We start from the raw sequence: 18709 nt of genomic DNA, 5'->3' as shown, positions 1-18709 counted from the left end.
CATATTCATCCCCTTTCTTTTAGAGTTTATATAAGTAAAGAAATCCTTGCTGTTTTTCTTAGCATCTTTTGCCAAAGATTTCTCGTAATCCGCCTTTGCCTGCCGAACCTCCTTTGTGACCTGATTACAGACTAGCTTATATCTGCTACAGGCTTCTGCGTCGCCTGATAATTTATATGCATCCCATGCATTTTTCTTCTGTCACGAGTCTCATTAGTTCATTTGATAACCATTTAGGCCTAAACCTTGAACAATATTTCTTCATCGGTATGAAAAGTCTAGTAGCTTCCACGATTAATTCCTTGAATGCTTCCCACTTAGAATTTACTGTTTGTAACATCGTCAGTCGATCCCACTGTACAGAATTTAAAAACTGTCTGAGACCACTGTACTCCCCTTTACGGAAGCAAAAACCCTTTCCTTTACCCCTGACGGTAGTTACCTCTTTGAGTAAATCCCACTTCAGCACACTGTGATCACTGCCACCTAGTGGTTCCTTTATCTGCAAATTCTTAATACACGAATGATCACTACTGATAACCAGATCAAGAGTATTACTCGAACATATTGAGTAATAAAGGATATCCAAAGCATCTTACAAAAATAATAGAGTTTATATCAAGGAACAAAAATAGTAATAGATACAGGTAATAAATTAACAGAAGAAAGTATAATAAATCAAGGTGTTAGACAGGGATGTAGCTTGTCACCAATGCTGTTTAACATATATATTGAGGATATGATACGTAAATGGAAAGAAGAAATTAATACATGTATATATTTAAATACATTTAAATACAAAGAATAGGATTAATACACTGTTATTTGCAGATGATCAAGTAATTATTCAAGATAGTGAAGATAATTTACAAAGAGCAGTATTTAAATTAACCCAAATAACAGAAAAATATAAAGTTAAAATATCAATGATGAAAACTAGAACAATGGCTTTTAAAGGAAAAAATAGTTATAGACAATAAAATATTAGAACAAGTAAAACATTTTAAATATCTAGGATGTGATATATGATAACATATGATGTCGAAGAAGATATGAACCAGAAACTGGCAAAATTTCAAAATATATGTGGAACAATAAAAAGAACTCTGGCTAAGAAAACAAGGAAAGAAACACAATTGAAATTTTACAAAGTAATGGCAATACCAACACTTCTTTATGGTTCTGAAACATGGATACCGAAACAAAGAGACATTAATAGAATACAAGCTGCAGAAATGAAATTTTTAAGATATGTTAAAGGATGTATAAAATTAGATAAAATGCCAAAAGTAAATATTAGAAAGGAATTAAAGATTTATTCAATTAATGAAAAAATTATAGAATATAGACAAAGATAGAAAGAATGGAAGATAAGAGATTCATTAAATTAGCTTATACATATAGAGAAAAAGGAAAAAGAGACAGAGGAAAACTAAAGAAAAGATGGGCAGAACTCTTCGAGATCGGAACAGGCAGATCGCCTAATCCATGAAGGAAGATAAGATAAGAAATATTTGAAACTTGAACATGTCACACTAAAATATAAATTACTAACGGTCAACTGGAAACAAAAAAGACACTGCTTTGTCTTAATTTTATAATTGTTAAAATAAAAAATATATATTTTTTAAATTTGATCTTTATTAGCTAAAATATTTTAACTTATGCTTCAAAATGTACACAGGAATCTCACCCCAACCACATTATCTCAAATCTCCAATTTGCCAATCGGAGATTTGAGATAATGTGGTTTTTATATGTATATATCAAAATTTTATAGGTCACATGATTTAAGAGTTAGATTAAGGGAGACAAAAATGAAAACTAAAATAATTACTTTATGTATAACAAACCAAATTAGGCTCAGATCACTCATGGACTATGAAAAACCAATGGCAGTCTGCCAGCTGATGACTCATTAATTTCTTAACTTAATTTCATAATTCTTTGAAATTAATGTTTGCCAGACAACAATGTAAATTTAACTTTTATTTTACCATTTATAGCAAACATTGCATTCATATTGTATAAATTGAATTTACTACTCTTTTCATATATTTTATTGGTATAATTATAATCATTGTTTTTTCCATTAACCCCCTTTTTTTATAGTACTTTTCAGGAACATATCCCTGTGGTTGACAAAAGATTCTGGTACATATGATGTAAATACAAGTATTGCAAGTAGGCATTGTGGTAGATAATTATATTGGAACCAAGAATCGGAAGAATATCCATTAATCACAAACCTCTGCCAGTAATCCCAATCTGTTCAAGCTTATAAAACTGCTAGCTTGGGGGGGGGCGGGGGCTAAACAGACTGATAGTTTAACAGTAGCCGCTGGCAGAGTTGAAATTGATTCTTGCACTGCTTCTATTGAGGCGCCTCCATAGCCAGGTTCAGGGAGGAGAATGCCAGAGGTGTATTAAACTCTGGCAGTAAGCGAGATAATCTTGTAATAACTGAGAGTACAGTGGAGGAGACATTGTTGAAGATAAACATAAGAAAGGCACCTGGGGGTGGTTGGAATCAATCCAGTTATATTAAAGGAGACAGCAAAGGAAGTAAGCAAACCCGTAACCATAATTATGGCAGCTTCCTTGGACTAAGGAAAGGTACCCATGGACTGGAAATGTGCAAATGGGACCCCAATCCACAAATGCGGATCAAAAGGAGACACAGATAATTACAGACCTGTTAGTTTAACTTCTGTTCCAGGGAAATTAATGGAGGCACTAGTTAAACAAGCATTGCAGGATCATCTAGACAAGACTTCAGTTATAGCTTAGACACAGCATGGGTTTGTTAAGGGGAAGTCATGTCGGACCAATTTGATTGGATACTAGGATGTAGTCACAAAGGAACTGGATGCAAAGAATAATTCTGATATCATGTATTTGGATCTTAGAAAGCCTTTTGATACTGTTGCACATGGAAAACTGCTGCACAAATTGGAGCAGTGTGGCATTGCAGGCAAATTGCTGCTAGGGATAAAGGGATGGTTGAACGGGAGAAGACAGAGAGTGGTAATCAATGAACACTGCTCTTCATGGATAAATGTTATTAGTGGAGTCCCTCAGTTCAGTGTTGGGTCCATTGTAGTTTTCTGTATTCATTAATGATATGGATGATATATATCAGGTTAATGTCCTAGCTTGCAGATGATATGAAGGTCGGCAAAGCTGTTAATGACACTAATGGCAGTACTCTGCTGCAACAGGATCTAGAAAAATTGAGCAGATGGGCTGAGAGGTGGGAACTGAAGTTTAACATTGACAACTGTAAAGTACTGCATATGGGAAGCAGTAACCCCAGAGTAATGTATCAACTGTGTGGTACTACACTGCCAGTGGTAGAGTGAAAAGGACCTGGGTGGGGGGGGGTAATTGTGCAGGCAGATATAGAGTTTCTGAGCAGTGCAGACAGTCTGCAAGAGTAGCTCATGGTGTCTTGTCAATGATATACGGGAATTTTTCTAGCAGGGATAAGGAGGTGATTAACCTCTTGCATAAAGCAGTGGTCATGCCACACCTCGAGTACTGTTGTATACAGGTCTGGAGCCCTCATTTTAAGAAGGATGTAGAGCTGTTGGAACGAGTACAGAGAAGGGCAACAAGATTAATGGATGGAATAAAGGGTTACTCTTATGAAGAGTGGCTTAAGTTTTCCAAATTACAGTGTCTAGAGACTAGGCACTTGCGAGGTGATCTGATCGAGGTGTATAAAGCCTTGAATGGTTTCAGTATGCTCAATGCAGATGGGATTCTTCCTCTTGCTCAGAATAATTGCCTGACAGGGCATAAATTCAAATTGAGGAAAGACAGTTGTAGGATAGATGTGCAGAAGTTTGCCTTTAGCGATCGGGTGGTTGATTTCTGGAACAAACTTCCATCTGTCGTTGTAGAAGTTGATTACTTAAATAGGTTCAAGGCAAATACTAGACAAACATTTGGAACGAGTGGATGGATAAATTAGTAGGGTGGGTGTGTGGTTTTTTTTTTTTTTTTTTTGGTTGATGCTGTATAAGCTTGCTTTCTTGCATCATGTGCCTTTGCTAATGCTAATAAAGTAACCCCTCATGAGGGACTGAGTCAAAGGCATTGCTAAAATCCAAATAAACTATGTCAAAACTGTTCCCTAAATCCAGCTCATGAGTAACTGCATCAAAATAGCCCACTAAAGTATGTAAGCATGATTTACCCTTAACAAAGACGTGTGTGTGTCCTTCAGAATGCCACATCAATCTAAATATCCCTGGATAGCACTGTTTATACGATTTTTCCAATGACTGAAATCAGACTAACTGGTATGTAGTTACAAATTTAACTCTCAGACTGCTTTTATGTATTGGTGATACACTGGCGCTTCTCCAATCCAAAGAAATCTTCCCTGAATCCAAAGATGCCCTCATAATTAACCTCAATGGTTCAATACACTCCCTTGCACTCTCCTTCAAAACTATAGGGTATATGCCATCAACTGCGGTAGCCTTACTTGCCTTTATGCTGAAAATGTTTTCTAATACACTATAATTACGACATCTATAATTATAAATCTAAAATCTATAAATATAAATCTATAATTATGACATCATTAATTTCATATACCTCAGTCTCACTCACACAGCCTCTTCTCAGCAAAGTATCTTTTATCAGTAAAGACCAATGCAAAGTACCTATTCAATTCATCCACAACATCAGCTGGGTTATCTAAGACTTTCCCACATCCAGTGCACAAGGGTACGATCTGATTAGCTTTCTTCTTTGTTGTATTCATATACATGAAGAATTCCTTGTCTCCATTCTTTGCTCTCTTAGCCAATGCTTTCTCATATGCAGCCTTGGCCTCTCTGATCTTATTTGTGGTACTATTACAATTCAACTTGTGCCTGTTGTAGGCTTCAGTACTTTTCATCATTTTGTAACTGTCCCATGCTATCTTTTTCTGCTCTATTTGACTAACCAGTTCCACAGTCATCCAAATTAACCATCCTCCTCCTGCAACATTTTTTTAAAGGTATGTATCCATTCATGGCTTCTGTGATTATTCTCTGATTTTTGTGCTTTATTTGACCAGCCAGCTCTGCATTCATCTATTTTGGCATGCTCCCCCCCCCACAGTATTTTCTTAATGGTATGTACGAGTTCTGTGATTTTTGCTATAAAGGCATTCCATAATTCAAGTGCCTTTGCCTTCACTCTGTAATCTGCCCAATTAATAAATGCCAAATAGTGCCTTAAGCTGTCAAAGTCCTCTCTTCTGAAATTAAAATCCATGTCTTTACTTTTAACTACTGCATTATCTTTCTTCATCTTCCAACTGACGACTGCTTGATTACTACCTGCCAATGTATTTTAAGCCCTGTGATGCTATCTAATTCGTGAGTTATGATCAGCTCAAGAATATTCTCACCCATAGTACTATTTCTGACATGTTGGTACAAATAATAATCATCTACTTTATTTAGAAAAAAAATTTCCCCAAGAAGAGGAAAATGGTACAGAGCTTTCTTTTTATTTATTGGCTTTATTTTTTTATCAGTTTTATATTAATTATTGGCACACTTTCAATTTCAAATGCATTTTTTCACATGCAGTTTTTCAAACTGGCATATATGAAGGCATAATGCTTCCTGTTGTCAGGAAAAGGGAGTTGCATTATTTAATGACCAAAATGTCTTAATGTTTTCATTTTGTATTTAATTATTCCTTTTGAGTAATTTTACTTCTTTAACAAATTGACCATGAAACCATCCTGACAAATGATACAGGTAATTTTTTTTTAAAGTCAGTTAATATATTCCTTGCAAACAATAAACATGTCTTGTCTCAACATGTGTTCTGTTAAATTTGCTAAAGTTTACTTGCTGGGGGCTGGTAACGAAAGGAAGGAGTCCTATAATAATGTGCATTTACTGAATCTATTAACATATTAACATTAGTTAAATCCTGATGACGAGTAACAATATGACTTACCTAAAACACCAACTGATGATGCATCCAAAATTCCACAACTTGCTACTTTAACACCAATATGATGTAATGGGACATCAATGTCTAAAAGAAAATAGAACATTCTATGTTAAAGAATATATTGTAAAATAGCAAACTCTTATACCAAATGATATTATTGCAATATTTACTGAATATTACAACAAAATTGAGACTACCACAATATGTACACATAACAATCTAGCTGGAGCACAAAAAAAAATCTAACAAAGAAGCATATATGCTGCCTTTACTTCACCAAGCAGTTTATAAGGAAAATAGTTTAAAAATTATTAATTCTGAAGTCATATTGCATAATATGATTAAAAAACCTCATACCCCCCCCCCCAAATTAGAGGGACTGTACAAGGTTTTTAGGAATAAATATTGAATGATGTGGCCTGTCCTCATAGGCAGAATGAATCTATTCTATACAAATGGAATATATTTGAACAGAAGGAAGTGTTTAATAAAGTTCATGGACAAGTGCTTGCAAAAGGAGAGGAGAGGGGGGGGAATAACAGGTACACATTTTTATAATCATATGGGTCAAAGTAACATGTGTACACATCTAAAACGTTCTTGAACAAGAATAAAAACTAAAGACTTCTACTATTAAAAAGATATGCTAATCACAAAAACGTTTTAAATTAACATAACGCTAGTGCTAGGAAACAAAATTAATATTTCAGGAATGTGTAAGATAAGACAGCAAACAACACATGAAGACTTAGTTGGGAATAAGATCAATAAAGCAAGTCTGAACTCCTAGTTAGGGTTATATATCTTATATATTTTTTATATATTAGTTGAGGCATATGATGCAAGAAAGCAAGCTTATACAGCATCAGCCAAAAAAAAAAAAAAACCACTTCCCAAATGTTTGCCTAGTTCAGCCTTAAATTCATTTAAGCTATCAACTTCCACAACAACAGATGGAGGTCTGTTCCAGCAATCAACTACCCGCTGGCCAAAAGGAAAACTTCCGCACATCTATTCTACAACTGTCTTTCCTCGATTTGAATCTATGCTCCCTCAGGTTCTTAATCTGAGCAAGCGGAATTATCCCGTCAGCATTGAGCCTGCTCAAACCATTCAAGGCCTTATACACCTTGATCAGATCACCTCGCAGGTGCCTAGTCTCCAGATGCTGCAATTTGCAGAACATAAGCCTTTCTTTGTAAGCACACCCCTTTGTTCCCAGTTTTTCCCAGTGTTTATGTCACGCCAAACTACAATTACAATTACTCCCCAAATTACAATTCTGCACTGCTTATATCTGTGTGACACCATGTCTCTGATATCCCAACAATATCTGCCTATGATGTTTTGATCAGCACTTCAAATTCATCAATTTTATTTACTATACTTCTAGCATTAGTGTATGTGCAAGTATACATGCACTTGTTCTTACTCTTAGTCACCCTAACACAACCCATGTATTTACTTGTTCCACGGTGACTCCCAGCACCTCTTGAAGTCCCCAGCAACTTACTCTCCAAGTTGGTGCTCATTACAATAGAAGCAGTGCAAGAATCACTTTCGCCTCTGCCTGAGGCTACCATTAATCTTTTAACACTGCCTTGATAGTATCTGTAAATAACCACCTAACACTGCCTTGATAGTATCAGTAAATATTCTTGCACCCTTTCTATTTAAGTGTATCCCATCCCTGTAGAAGCAGTCTCTCTGTTAGCAAGCATAGACCACGCTGAAAACAATTCTACCCTGTGAGCCTTGCACAATCTCTCCAGGGCCAAATTTATTGATAAGGCCCTTAAAAGATGAATCCCCAGGGGCTTACACCTGGTGAGTGGGCTTGGCACACCCAGGGTCCTGAGCTGGATATCATCATTCTTCTCTTTCTTGGTGATTTTCTTCTACTCCCTCCTATCGTGTCTGGGCAGAATTGCAGACACTTTCAAATTTAACCCTAACTCGTAACTTTTTTCCAGCATTGACCTGTACTTGTTAAGTAAATCTGCAAATCTCTTACTCTTAAGGTCATTAGTGCCAACATGTGCAACAATATCACCTTTTGTGCCCTTAAAAGATGAATCCCCAGGGGCTTACACCTGGTGAGTGTGGGCTTGGCACACCCAGGGTCCTGAGCTGGATATCATCATTCTTCTCTTTCTTGGTGATTTTCTTCTACTTTTCTCTTTCTCTCTCTCTCTCTCTCTCTCTCTCTCTCTCTCTCTCTCTCTCTCTCTCTCTCTCTCTCTCAGGGTAACGCGGGAATTTTTTTTTTTGGCTGGTGCAGCATAAGCCTCAGGCTTCCTTGCACAATATAGTTAATAATAATAATAAAAATATCTGCCCTACAATGGCATCAACTCTTGCCTCTGGCAGAAAAACCCTGGTCCTGTTCCACCTATCCTTTTTTCATAATATAATCCCCATCTACCTGACAATTACTAATGCTTACGTAATACCCGAGAGAGAGAGAAGTAAAAGGGAATCACCAAGAAAGAGAAGAATGATGATATCCAGGGTCCTGAGCTGGATATCATCATTCTTCTCTTTCTTGGTGATTCCCTTTTACTTCTCTCTCTCTTCAGGTAATTCAGAAATTTTTTTTTTTTTTTTTTGGCTGACGTAGCATAAGCCTCAGGCTTCCTTGCACTATATGGCTAATAATAATAATAATAATAATTGGGCTAATAAAAACTTAGTGTTTCACCCAGAAATAGAAAAGAGTGAACAGGTGAGGTGATGATGATGAAATGTACGCTATGGATCACAAGAATGTGAAGGGTATGAGAACCCTATATGCACTGAAAGAAAGGGAAAATGATGAGTATCTCTATGACACTGTATTTAGGAAGGGCATAGACGAAAGAAGGATTCATGTTTTTCTCAAAAGCAGTGTGTGCAAGACTAAAGAAAGCCTTCCCAGATTTGAAACTTAATTCCAGCATTGAATCTGTGTGCTATGAGTAAAGAAGCAGAGGCAGTCCCTGAATTTTCTAAGGGAGAAGGGCTAAAGTAGTGCTCTAGAGTATCATTAAGCTCGTAGCCGAGTGGTCAGGAAGAGACGTTCAGTAGCACACACTCCATGCATAGACTGGGATTCAAGCCCCTGACTGCTAAATGCGGTCGATCTGCCAACCTGCACTAGACCAGCATGGCAGATTATAGTAGTAGTAGTGGAATGTGATGCAAGAAAGCAATTGTATGAGCTTATGCATCATCAGCCAAAAAAAAAAAAAATATATACAAAATAATTCCCTCTAAATGTTTGTCTAGTTCCTCCTTAAATTTATTTAACCCATCAACTTCCACAACAATAGATGGAAGTTTGTTCCAGCAATTAACCACCCGCTGGCTAAAGGCAAATTTCCGCACATCTATTCTACGTACGTCTTTTCTTAATTTGAATTTATGTCCCCTTAGGTTCATAGTCTAAACAAGTGGAAGGATCCAATCAGAATTCAGCGTGATTAACCCATTCAAGGCCTTATACACCTCAATCGGATCACCTCGCAGGTGCCTAGTCTCCAGCCGTTGCAATTTGCAGAACTTAAACCTCTCTTGGTAAGAGGATCTCTTCATTCCCCTCAACAATCTTGTTGCCCTTCTCTGTACACGCTCAAGCAAATCTACATCCTTCCTAAAATGAGGCCTCCAGACCTGTATGCAGTACTCAAGGCGTGGCCTGACTATTGCCTTATACAGAGGGACAATCACCTTTTCCCTGCTAGCAAAATTCCTGTATATCATTGACAAAACCCCATGACCTGTCCTGGCAGCCTGTCTGCATCACTCAGAAAACTTCATATCTAACTGCACAATTCTCCCAAGTCTTTTTCATTTTCTACCCCTCTAAGTGTAGTACCATACAGTTGGTACGTTTCTCTGGGATTACTTCTACCCATATGCAGTACTTTTGCATTTGTCAATGTTAAACTTCAGTTGCCACTTCTCAGCCCATCTGCCCAAATTTTCTTGATCCTGTTGCAGTAGCACACTGTCATTAACAACCCTACCAACCTTTGTATCATCTGCAAACTTTGACACTAGGCCTGATATACCTTCATCAATATCATTGATAAATATACAAAACGATAGTGGATCCAACACCAAATGCTGATAACATTAGTCCACGAAGAGCAGCACCCATTGATTACCACCCTCTGTCTTCTCACATTCAACCATCCTTTTATCCATTGTAGCAACTTACCCTTAATACCATTCTGCTCCAATTTGTATAGTAGTCTTCCATGCAACAGTGTCAAAAGCTTTCCTGAAATCCAAGTATATGATATCAAAATTATTTTTTGCATCCAGTTCCTTTGTAACCACATCATAATACCCAATCAAATTTGTCAGACAAGACTTTCCCTTGACAAACCCATGCTGTGTCTGAATTACTGCTGCAGTCTTGTCTAGATGATCCTGCAATGCATCTTTAACTAGTGATTCCATTATTTTATCTGGAACAGAAGTTAAACTAACTGGTCTGTAATTACTCGTGTCACCCTTCGATCCCCCTTTGTGAATTGGGGTTACATTTGCACATCTCCAGTATGTGGGGACCTCCTCCTGAATCCAAGGATACTCTCATAATTATGGCTAAGAGTTTGCTTACTTCCTTTGCCACCTCCTTTAATATAACTGGATAGATCCCATCCACCCCAGGTGCCTTTCATATGTTTAACTTCAACAATTTCTCCTCCACTTTGTTCTCAGTTATTACAAAATCATTAAGCACTCTGCTACAATTTGCCTTCTGGCATTATGGTTCATTTCTCTCAATATGAATCATTGAGAAGGCTTCCATCCTGCAGTGAGTTGATAATGGCTGCAGTTTACCTTTTTTTTTTTTAACAGTAAAAGAAAAATCTATATTATTTTAGTATTAGCATTAAGAGACATATGACGCAAGAAGGCAAGCTTATATAGCATCAGCCAATTGTCTTCTCAACCTCCAATCCAAGCATGGTACTAAGTATTAGTACCGTGCTTTATCCTTAACTTGGCCTTAATGCCATGTTGCTCCGTATACAGCAGTCTTTCATGTGCAACAGTATCAAAAGCCTTCCTGAAATCGAAGTATATGATATCGAAATTATTTTTTCCATCCAGTTCCTTGATCATTGCATCATAATAACTTATCAGATTGATTAGACAAGACTGTCCCATAACAAATCCATGCTGTGACTGCAGTATAATTGCATTCCTGTCCAGATGGTCCTGCATTATTTCTTTAACCAATGAATCCATTATTTTACCTGGAACAGATAAGCTAACAGGTCTGTAATTACTCATGTCTCTTTTTGATCCCCCTTTTGAATTGGGGATACATTTGTACATCTCCAATACACAGGGACCTCCCCTGAATCCAAGGATGCTCTCATAATTATGGCTAAAAGTTTGCTTACCTCCTGTGCTGCCTCTCTTAATATGATTGGATAGATCACATCCACCCCAAGTGCCTTTTTTTATGTTCAGTTTCAACAATTCCTCTTCCACTTTATTTTCAGTTATCACAAAGCCACTTAGCTCCCCATTGGAGTTTGATAACTTGTGGCATTCTCTCCCCTAAAGAATTCCTCATGTGTGAATGCAGATTCAAAATACTTATTCCATTTGTCAGCAACTTGAGCAGGATCATCAACAGTTAACCCATTGACATCGAGTGGCCCAATGTGATTCAATACCTTCCTTCTGCTGATAATACTCAGGGGGCTCACATCTGGTGAGTATGGGCTTGGCACATTCATTGTCCTGAGCTGGATATCATCATTTTTCTCTTTCTTGGTGATTCTGTTCTACCCCTCTCTCTCTCTCTCTTATTTTTTTTTTTGGCTGGTGCAGTATAAACCTCAGGCTTCCTTACACCATATAGCTAATAATAATAATGATATAAGCTTAGAAGTCTTTACCAGAAACTTCTCATAATTTGCCTTAGCAAATTATGAGAAAATCTGAAATAGTTACAACACATAATAGTTGTCACATGTTTAAATGGAAATTTTGTTTCCATACACTGCTATGTTGTTAACTTAGACAAAACACATTATTTGCAGCATACATTTACTAATAGAGGCCACTCATCAGCAGCAGAAAATTAACATTTGGGATTTTCCCAAGCCTTAGTTCTGGAATTTCTGGTTTTCATAAATCACATCAACAAGGGAGTGAAGACATGATGGTGAAATGTGCAGAAGACTGGAATGTGTAGGCTGGAAGAGTGGTTAATGATCCGCACCATTCCTTAGATATGCTTCAAGGATGGTTGAAAAAGTAGCAACTATGTTTTAATACAGCAAAATCGGGGTCTTAAACTTGAGGAATAGCAACAGCAACCCAAAAATAACTTATACACTTAGTGAGGCTGGATCAAAAACAGTACAGGAAAAAGGCGATTTGGAAGTTATGATATGAGAGGACATGAAATTCTCTGGATGGGGTAGACAAGCAGCAAGGAATGCTCATGGTGTGGTAGCAATGATTTATGAAACATTTGCTTGTGGAAATCAAAGGTCATAGTCTCACTGTATAAGGCAATTGAAGGACCACACTTGGAATACTGTGTCCAAGTAAGGAGATTGCATCTGAAAAAGGACATCATGTTTCTTGAGTGGATCCAAAACATGCAATCCACTTGGTGAGAGAGAGATCTGCAAAAGGAAACCCATAAGAGGAAAGACTTTGAATATGTGGGCAACAGAACTTAGCAACCAGGCTCTTTACAGGGGAACTGAAGGAGGTCTATAAGGCTGAGATGGGATAGTAAAATGAATGAAGATGAAATTTTAAACCTTATGATTCTAGAACCAGAGGCCATAATTCAAATTATGGGATGGATTTAGATTTAGAGTGGATTGCGGGATGTCTTCCTTTAGCCATGGAGTTGTTAATTACTGGAATCATCATTCTTCTCTTTCTTGGTGATTCCTTTTGACTCTCTCTCTCTCTCAGGGTAACTCAGGAATTTTTTTTGGCTGGTGCAGCATAAGCTTCAGGCTTCCTTGCACCATATGGCTAATAATAATAATAAGTTACCTCCTTGGTTAGTTCAGGCTGACAGTTTGGAGAAATTCAAAGGTCAGCTAGATAGTTTAGCTTTGTGAGGAGGGAAACACATAGGTCATTTATTTTTTGTTTCCATTTTTTATATATTTTATTTTTCTTTAGGGTTTTTTTTTTTTTTTGGCTAGTGCAGTGAATGCCTGTGGCTTTCTTGCACTATATGGCTATGGCTAATACTAATACTCTCCTAATGTCAAGAAGTAAGTATTACAAAGAACACAACCTCAACAATAGGGTCTGCATGTTTTTATTAATACGACTGACCATCCTGTTAACAGTGAAGCCCTCTTTTCTTTTACCAATAGACCTAGAAGTGAGTGCCACATTTTTGATATCCGGAGTAGAGAGGGGTATAATTAATCAGTTTGGGAGTTCTGGCGGGGATACAACATTAAGAAGTCCATAGACAACACTTTGCCATCACTGGCTGATGTCACTTGGGCTACATGGAATACTGTGGCACAGTGCATTCGCAGCGCTCATGAACTTGCCAAGTGTCCCTGAAATTCAATTACAGATGTGGAATTTACATTTCAGATTGGCTTCAATGAAGTGGACATAAATAATTTGGTGGAGATGTTGGAACTACATATTTTGACCTATCATCACCATCAGCCATTTTCAATCCACTGCAGGATGAAGGCCTCTCCAGCAACTTTCCAGTTCCTTCTGTTTTGAGCACTGGCCATCCATTTACTACCCAAAAACTCATGAATTTCATCTATCCATCTCCACCTTTGTCTTCCAGGTTTTCTTCTAGCTCCTCTTGGGTACCATTTTGTTATTTTCTTAGTCCATCTGTCATCATGTCTTCGAGCTATGTGTCCTGCCCAAGACCATTTTAGTTCTTTAGTTTTGATAAGAATGTCCTTTACTTGAGTTTGCTGCCTAAACCATGTGTTTCTCTTCTTATCTAACAGTCTGATTCCCAATATAATTCGTTCCATTCTTCGCTGTGTAGTTCTCAGTTTCTCTTCCATTCTTTTGGTGAGTGCCCAAGTTTCACTTCCATAAGTCATGGTGGGGAGTATACATTGATTCATTATTTTACGTTTCAGACAAACTGGGATATTGCTCTTCAGTATGTGACTATATTTCCTGAATGCTATCCATCCAAAATTTATTCTTCTCTTGACTTCCAGCCATTTATCATTATTACAGCTAATAACTTGTCCCAGATAAATATATGACTCCACCTTTTCAATTACTGCTCCTTCAATCATTATTTCCCTTTCCGTGGCATACTTGTTCATCATTACTTTTGTTTTAGCCATATTCATTTTTAGTCCAAAATCCTTACTAACTGTGCATAACTGATTAAGATTTTCCTCTAATTCTTTGGGGTCGTGGCTTATGACCACAATGTCATCTGCAAATCATAAATGGTTTAGGTGGGTACTCTCCGTTCACATTGACTCCTTTCTGCGACCAGTCTAATCTTCTGAAAGCTTCCTCAAGGGCAGCAGTAAACAGCTTCGGAGATATTGTGTCTCCTTGTCAAACTCCTTTCTCGATTTTAAATTTGCTACTGTCTTTGTCTAGTCTAACCAAGGAGGTAGCACTCTCATATATTTTCTTCAAAATCATAATATATGGAGTATCTATGCCTTGTCTTTCCAGTGCCCGAAACATTGCCTTATGCTGTATGGAGTCAAATGCCTTTTCATAATCCACAAATGCCAGGCATAATGGTGTTTTATATTCATTTGCTTTCTCCATTAGCTGTGATATTACGTGAAGGTGATCCCTAGTTGAGAATCCTGTCCTAAAGCCAGCTTGCTCTTTCGGTTGATTCTCATCAAGTATTCTTTCTAATCTGTTAATTAGAACAACTTGTAGATGTGGGATAACAAGCTAATTGGTCTATAATTTCCAATTTCTGATTTATCTCCTTTCTTATGCAGCAAAACTATGATTGCATTATTCCACTGCTTAGGCATCACACCTTTTCTAATGCACTTTGTGAAGAGCCTTGCCAGTTTTTGTGTTATGTCTCTTCCTCCCAATTGTAACAACTCTACAGTAACTTCATCTTCCCCCAGGGCTTTCCAATTCTTCATTTTCTTCAATGCATGTTCTACCTCATCAGGAAGAATATCGGGTATGTTGTATGTGTTGCTACTTTGCAATCCATCTTCCCCACTGCTGGTATCATTCCCTCGCTCCTTGTATAATTCTCTATAGTAGTCTTCTGCTATTTGAATTATGCCTTCTCTGATGTTTATAAGTACACCATCGCTGTTTATAAGCACACCATTTTGACCTAATGAGGATCTAACTCAGTTTGAGAAACAAAGGCTAACAGAAAAGAGAAATTGGAGCCATTTTCTCAAGAAAGGGATGTCCATTCTCCTTGGAGTTGATCCAAACATGGAATGGAGCAACAAGGTTAGATGACAATTGCATGATTGCTCCAATGAGCTGTATCAAGAGAAGAAAAATTCTGTTCCAACTTCTGCCCTTGGCTTCTCATAATGTGAATAGTAGTAGTGGCATGTGATGCAAGAAAGCAAGTGAATAATTTAGTATGACTAATAAAAGACAAAAATAATAAATGTTTATGTATATAACACATATACTGTATATACATTGTTACTGCTTTCCTGTTTTAACAGTGATTTGTTCAGTTTCTGTTTTTAATGGGTAGTTAACAGAGTCTTAACCCAAAAATACTATGACTCATAAAATTATTGACACAGCAATGGTCTCATTAATTTAAACTTATATATTGGCATACCATAAAACTAAGCATGCATATATTCTCATCTTTTATTGTCTTATATGCAGTGGCATGATCATATTGTGTTAAAAACTGTTTTTTCTCTCCAGTTAGTGGCGTGTTGTTAATTTTACACAAAGTACTAATGGCAGAATTATTTATAATATTACCATAGTGTTGTTAAGTTAGAAATTTTAACACAGAACATTCAATTTTGTAACTTATTTTTATATAATTTAAATAATGTTTCTGAAAAAAAAAAAATCCAATAGTGGTGCTATTTCCTTCTGATAATATTTAACCTTCAGTCACTCGCACCATCAACTGTAACACAATTACTTAAAATAGTGTGGCATCTATTTAATCACATTTTCTTTTAATTATAAAAAATTAATTTTTAGCTTTTTTACTGAATTGAAAATGGTGAAAATTATGATTTACTAAACCAAATTAAAAAATATTGAACAAAAATAAATGAGAGAAACCAATAAAGAAAGTTTTTGTCTTTATTTTTTAAAAAAATTTCAAGGTCATCTGACCTCCAAACAAAACAGATGCAATGTGAATGTCCATATTTTTATCAGCTATTCATGTTTAGCTGGTGAAATAAAAGCATTATGGCACTGATTATAGATTAGATACCTGAACTGTGGATTTAATAAATCATGAGACACATGAACCCTGGATTTAGTAAGTCACATTGTCACTGTTGTCTCATAGATACCACGGAAGAATGGGAATTGCCTAAAAGAAGGATGGATGCTTTTGCTCACTTCGGTATCAGTTTGTTAAACATTGAACAAAACTTTAATGTCTCATAATTCGTTGTATATCAAAATGAAAACATAAAATACTATATAACCAGATAGAGAATAGTGGTGGAGAAAGGTATAAACAAAAGGATGTAATTTTATTTCTAAATAAAACAAAAATTTTAAACAGTGGCATCTGTCAGATGCCATTATAGCAAATGAAGGTTAAGAAAAACAAAAAATTTCTTCAAAAACATTGTCCATTTTATTCAAGGGATCACAAAGAGAAGCTCTAATCCACTTGCAAAATTCAATAATTTCATATGTAATGCAATGATAGAAGCACCAGATAACTGAGGACAGATTTGGTTCTAGAGTTAGCGGGGAGGCAGATAAGATTCGAGTTTGGTCCATACAGCCCTCCTTTCTGGGACTCAGGGTCCTTTTCAACTGTCCTTTGGACTATAAAAATTGCATACTGAGGGGTGTGAAAAGGTTTACTGTGAGAAAATTGCCTGTCGGGGTGTAATAACGTGACGTGAAATTCCTCCAAATAAGACACCTTTAATAGTCTCTATATATAAAATTATTTATTTTACAAATAGTATTTTTTTGACATAAACAAACTTCCCGAGCAGTAGTAATACGTTTTCATTTATCAATGATTTCCTGGGGTTAAATTAAGTTGGGGAGCACAAAAATTATCACTGAGCGCATTTCACTTTTATAACATAAAGGTATCATAAATAAATATTATGCAAAAACATATCAGATTTATGTCGCTTCAATATCCGACGTCCTGACGTAAATCGGACACACCATTCCAATATAGAGATGAATGTAAAGTAATAAATAAATTTTCTGCTTATACTCCGGGACGACCAAACGGTCAGAGGAGTTTACAAGATCCACAGAATACAAGAAACAGCACCGTATTCAACAGTCACGGGCTTGAACCCCGGTCACTCAAGGTCACTCATGCACCCACGCGCCTGACCACTAGGCTACGGCGGCCAACGTTTGAACTTTACCACTGAACATATATTACAAAGAATGTAATTTCAACGATCTGTTAATGAAATTTTTTTGACGAAATTCTCTCTCTCTCTCAATTTGTACGAAAGTCAGCGGACTTCCTCATATCAACCACATACAATTGTGATCATCTAATAACAGAAACAAAAAAGTTGGTTATTTCCAACGGTTACCTGACCATTACTTATATGGAGCCGTAAAAGTTTCAAAACATCCATTGCTGTCATTCCTTCGCTTTTGTATACAGCAAAAATACCTTTAATCGATTTGAAAATCTCACCACGTTTCATATTTTGATGCACTCTTACAGCACTTTCTCACGAAATTATTGACTCGTTGATGGATGCAAAACCAACCGAAGGGATACAGAAATCGATGTAAAAACAATCTGTGCTGTGCTGTGCTGTCCACAGAGCAGTAAGATACAGTGGGCACTCACCGGTGCAAAGAGTAGTAAGATACAGAGTGGACATTCCCATAGGCGATAACGTTAATTTCTTTTACATGGTAAAGCGCATAGAAAGTGGAGCCATCATTGTATGAAAATGGCAACACGCCGGAACACCGCAAACAGTTCCTGGAGAATTTTATACAGTTTTGTAGTTGTGATAGATACTATATCGATTCACTGATTATAAGCATGAGATACTCATAACTAATTTTTATTTCTAGACAAAAAAAGACGCTATGAAAGACGCAGAATTGGGAAATATAAGTAAATATTTATTGAATAGTGTCAGAGCGGTTATGATAACCGTGTTGAAACATTGTAGACGGTGACTTTTCTTCTTTCTGAGTTCGAATCGGTTTATTTTCGCCCCTGAGTTTTTCTTTCCCACCTCTTTTCCCCTTCTTATACTTTATATTTATTTCTTCAGTGTAATATGGTAATTTACTTGGTAATTCTTTGTAATAACTAAGAACAAAGTGAAGGAGAAATTTTTAAAGTTTCACATAAGAGAGCCGCTTGGCGTAGTAGTAGTGGCATGCGATGCAAGAAAGCAAGTGTATGAGCTTATGCAGCATCAGCCAAAAAAAAAAAAAAAAATCACACCATTCCCTCCGAATGCCCGTCCAGTTCCTCCTTAAATTTATTCAACCTATCAACTTCCACTACGACAGATGGAAGTTTGTTCCAGCAATTAACACCCGCTAGCTTTTAAAGGCAAATCTC

At 36.7% G+C, this 18709-nt stretch overlaps 1 protein-coding gene across 2 annotated transcripts in view; it reads right to left on the bottom strand.

The window, feature by feature from the left end:
• The window catches only part of LOC150078536 (pseudouridylate synthase TRUB1-like), an 86417-nt gene extending 68323 nt beyond the window's left edge, over positions 1-18094 (bottom strand). Inside the window, exons 1-2 of one of the 2 annotated variants that reach the window (XM_090384817.1) lie at positions 17714-18094; positions 5977-6057 (exon numbers count right to left, since the gene is read on the bottom strand). In XM_090384817.1, coding sequence (XP_090240943.1) covers positions 5977-6057; positions 17714-17825 — 193 coding nt within the window. In that variant the 5' untranslated portion in view covers positions 17826-18094. The remainder of the gene's footprint in view (positions 1-5976; positions 6058-17713) is intronic. The other variant, XM_090384818.1, reaches the window with a different exon arrangement.
• Between the last annotated feature and the right edge of the window lie 615 nt (positions 18095-18709).

The sequence above is a fragment of the Mastigoproctus giganteus genome, chromosome 11, assembly GCF_048544385.1.
Source record: "Mastigoproctus giganteus isolate SK-2022 chromosome 11, ASM4854438v1, whole genome shotgun sequence".
Classification (NCBI taxonomy): domain Eukaryota; kingdom Metazoa; phylum Arthropoda; class Arachnida; order Uropygi; family Thelyphonidae; genus Mastigoproctus; species Mastigoproctus giganteus.
Note: the sequence above shows the minus strand (reverse complement) of the source record. Positions and strands in the feature narration are given on the sequence as shown.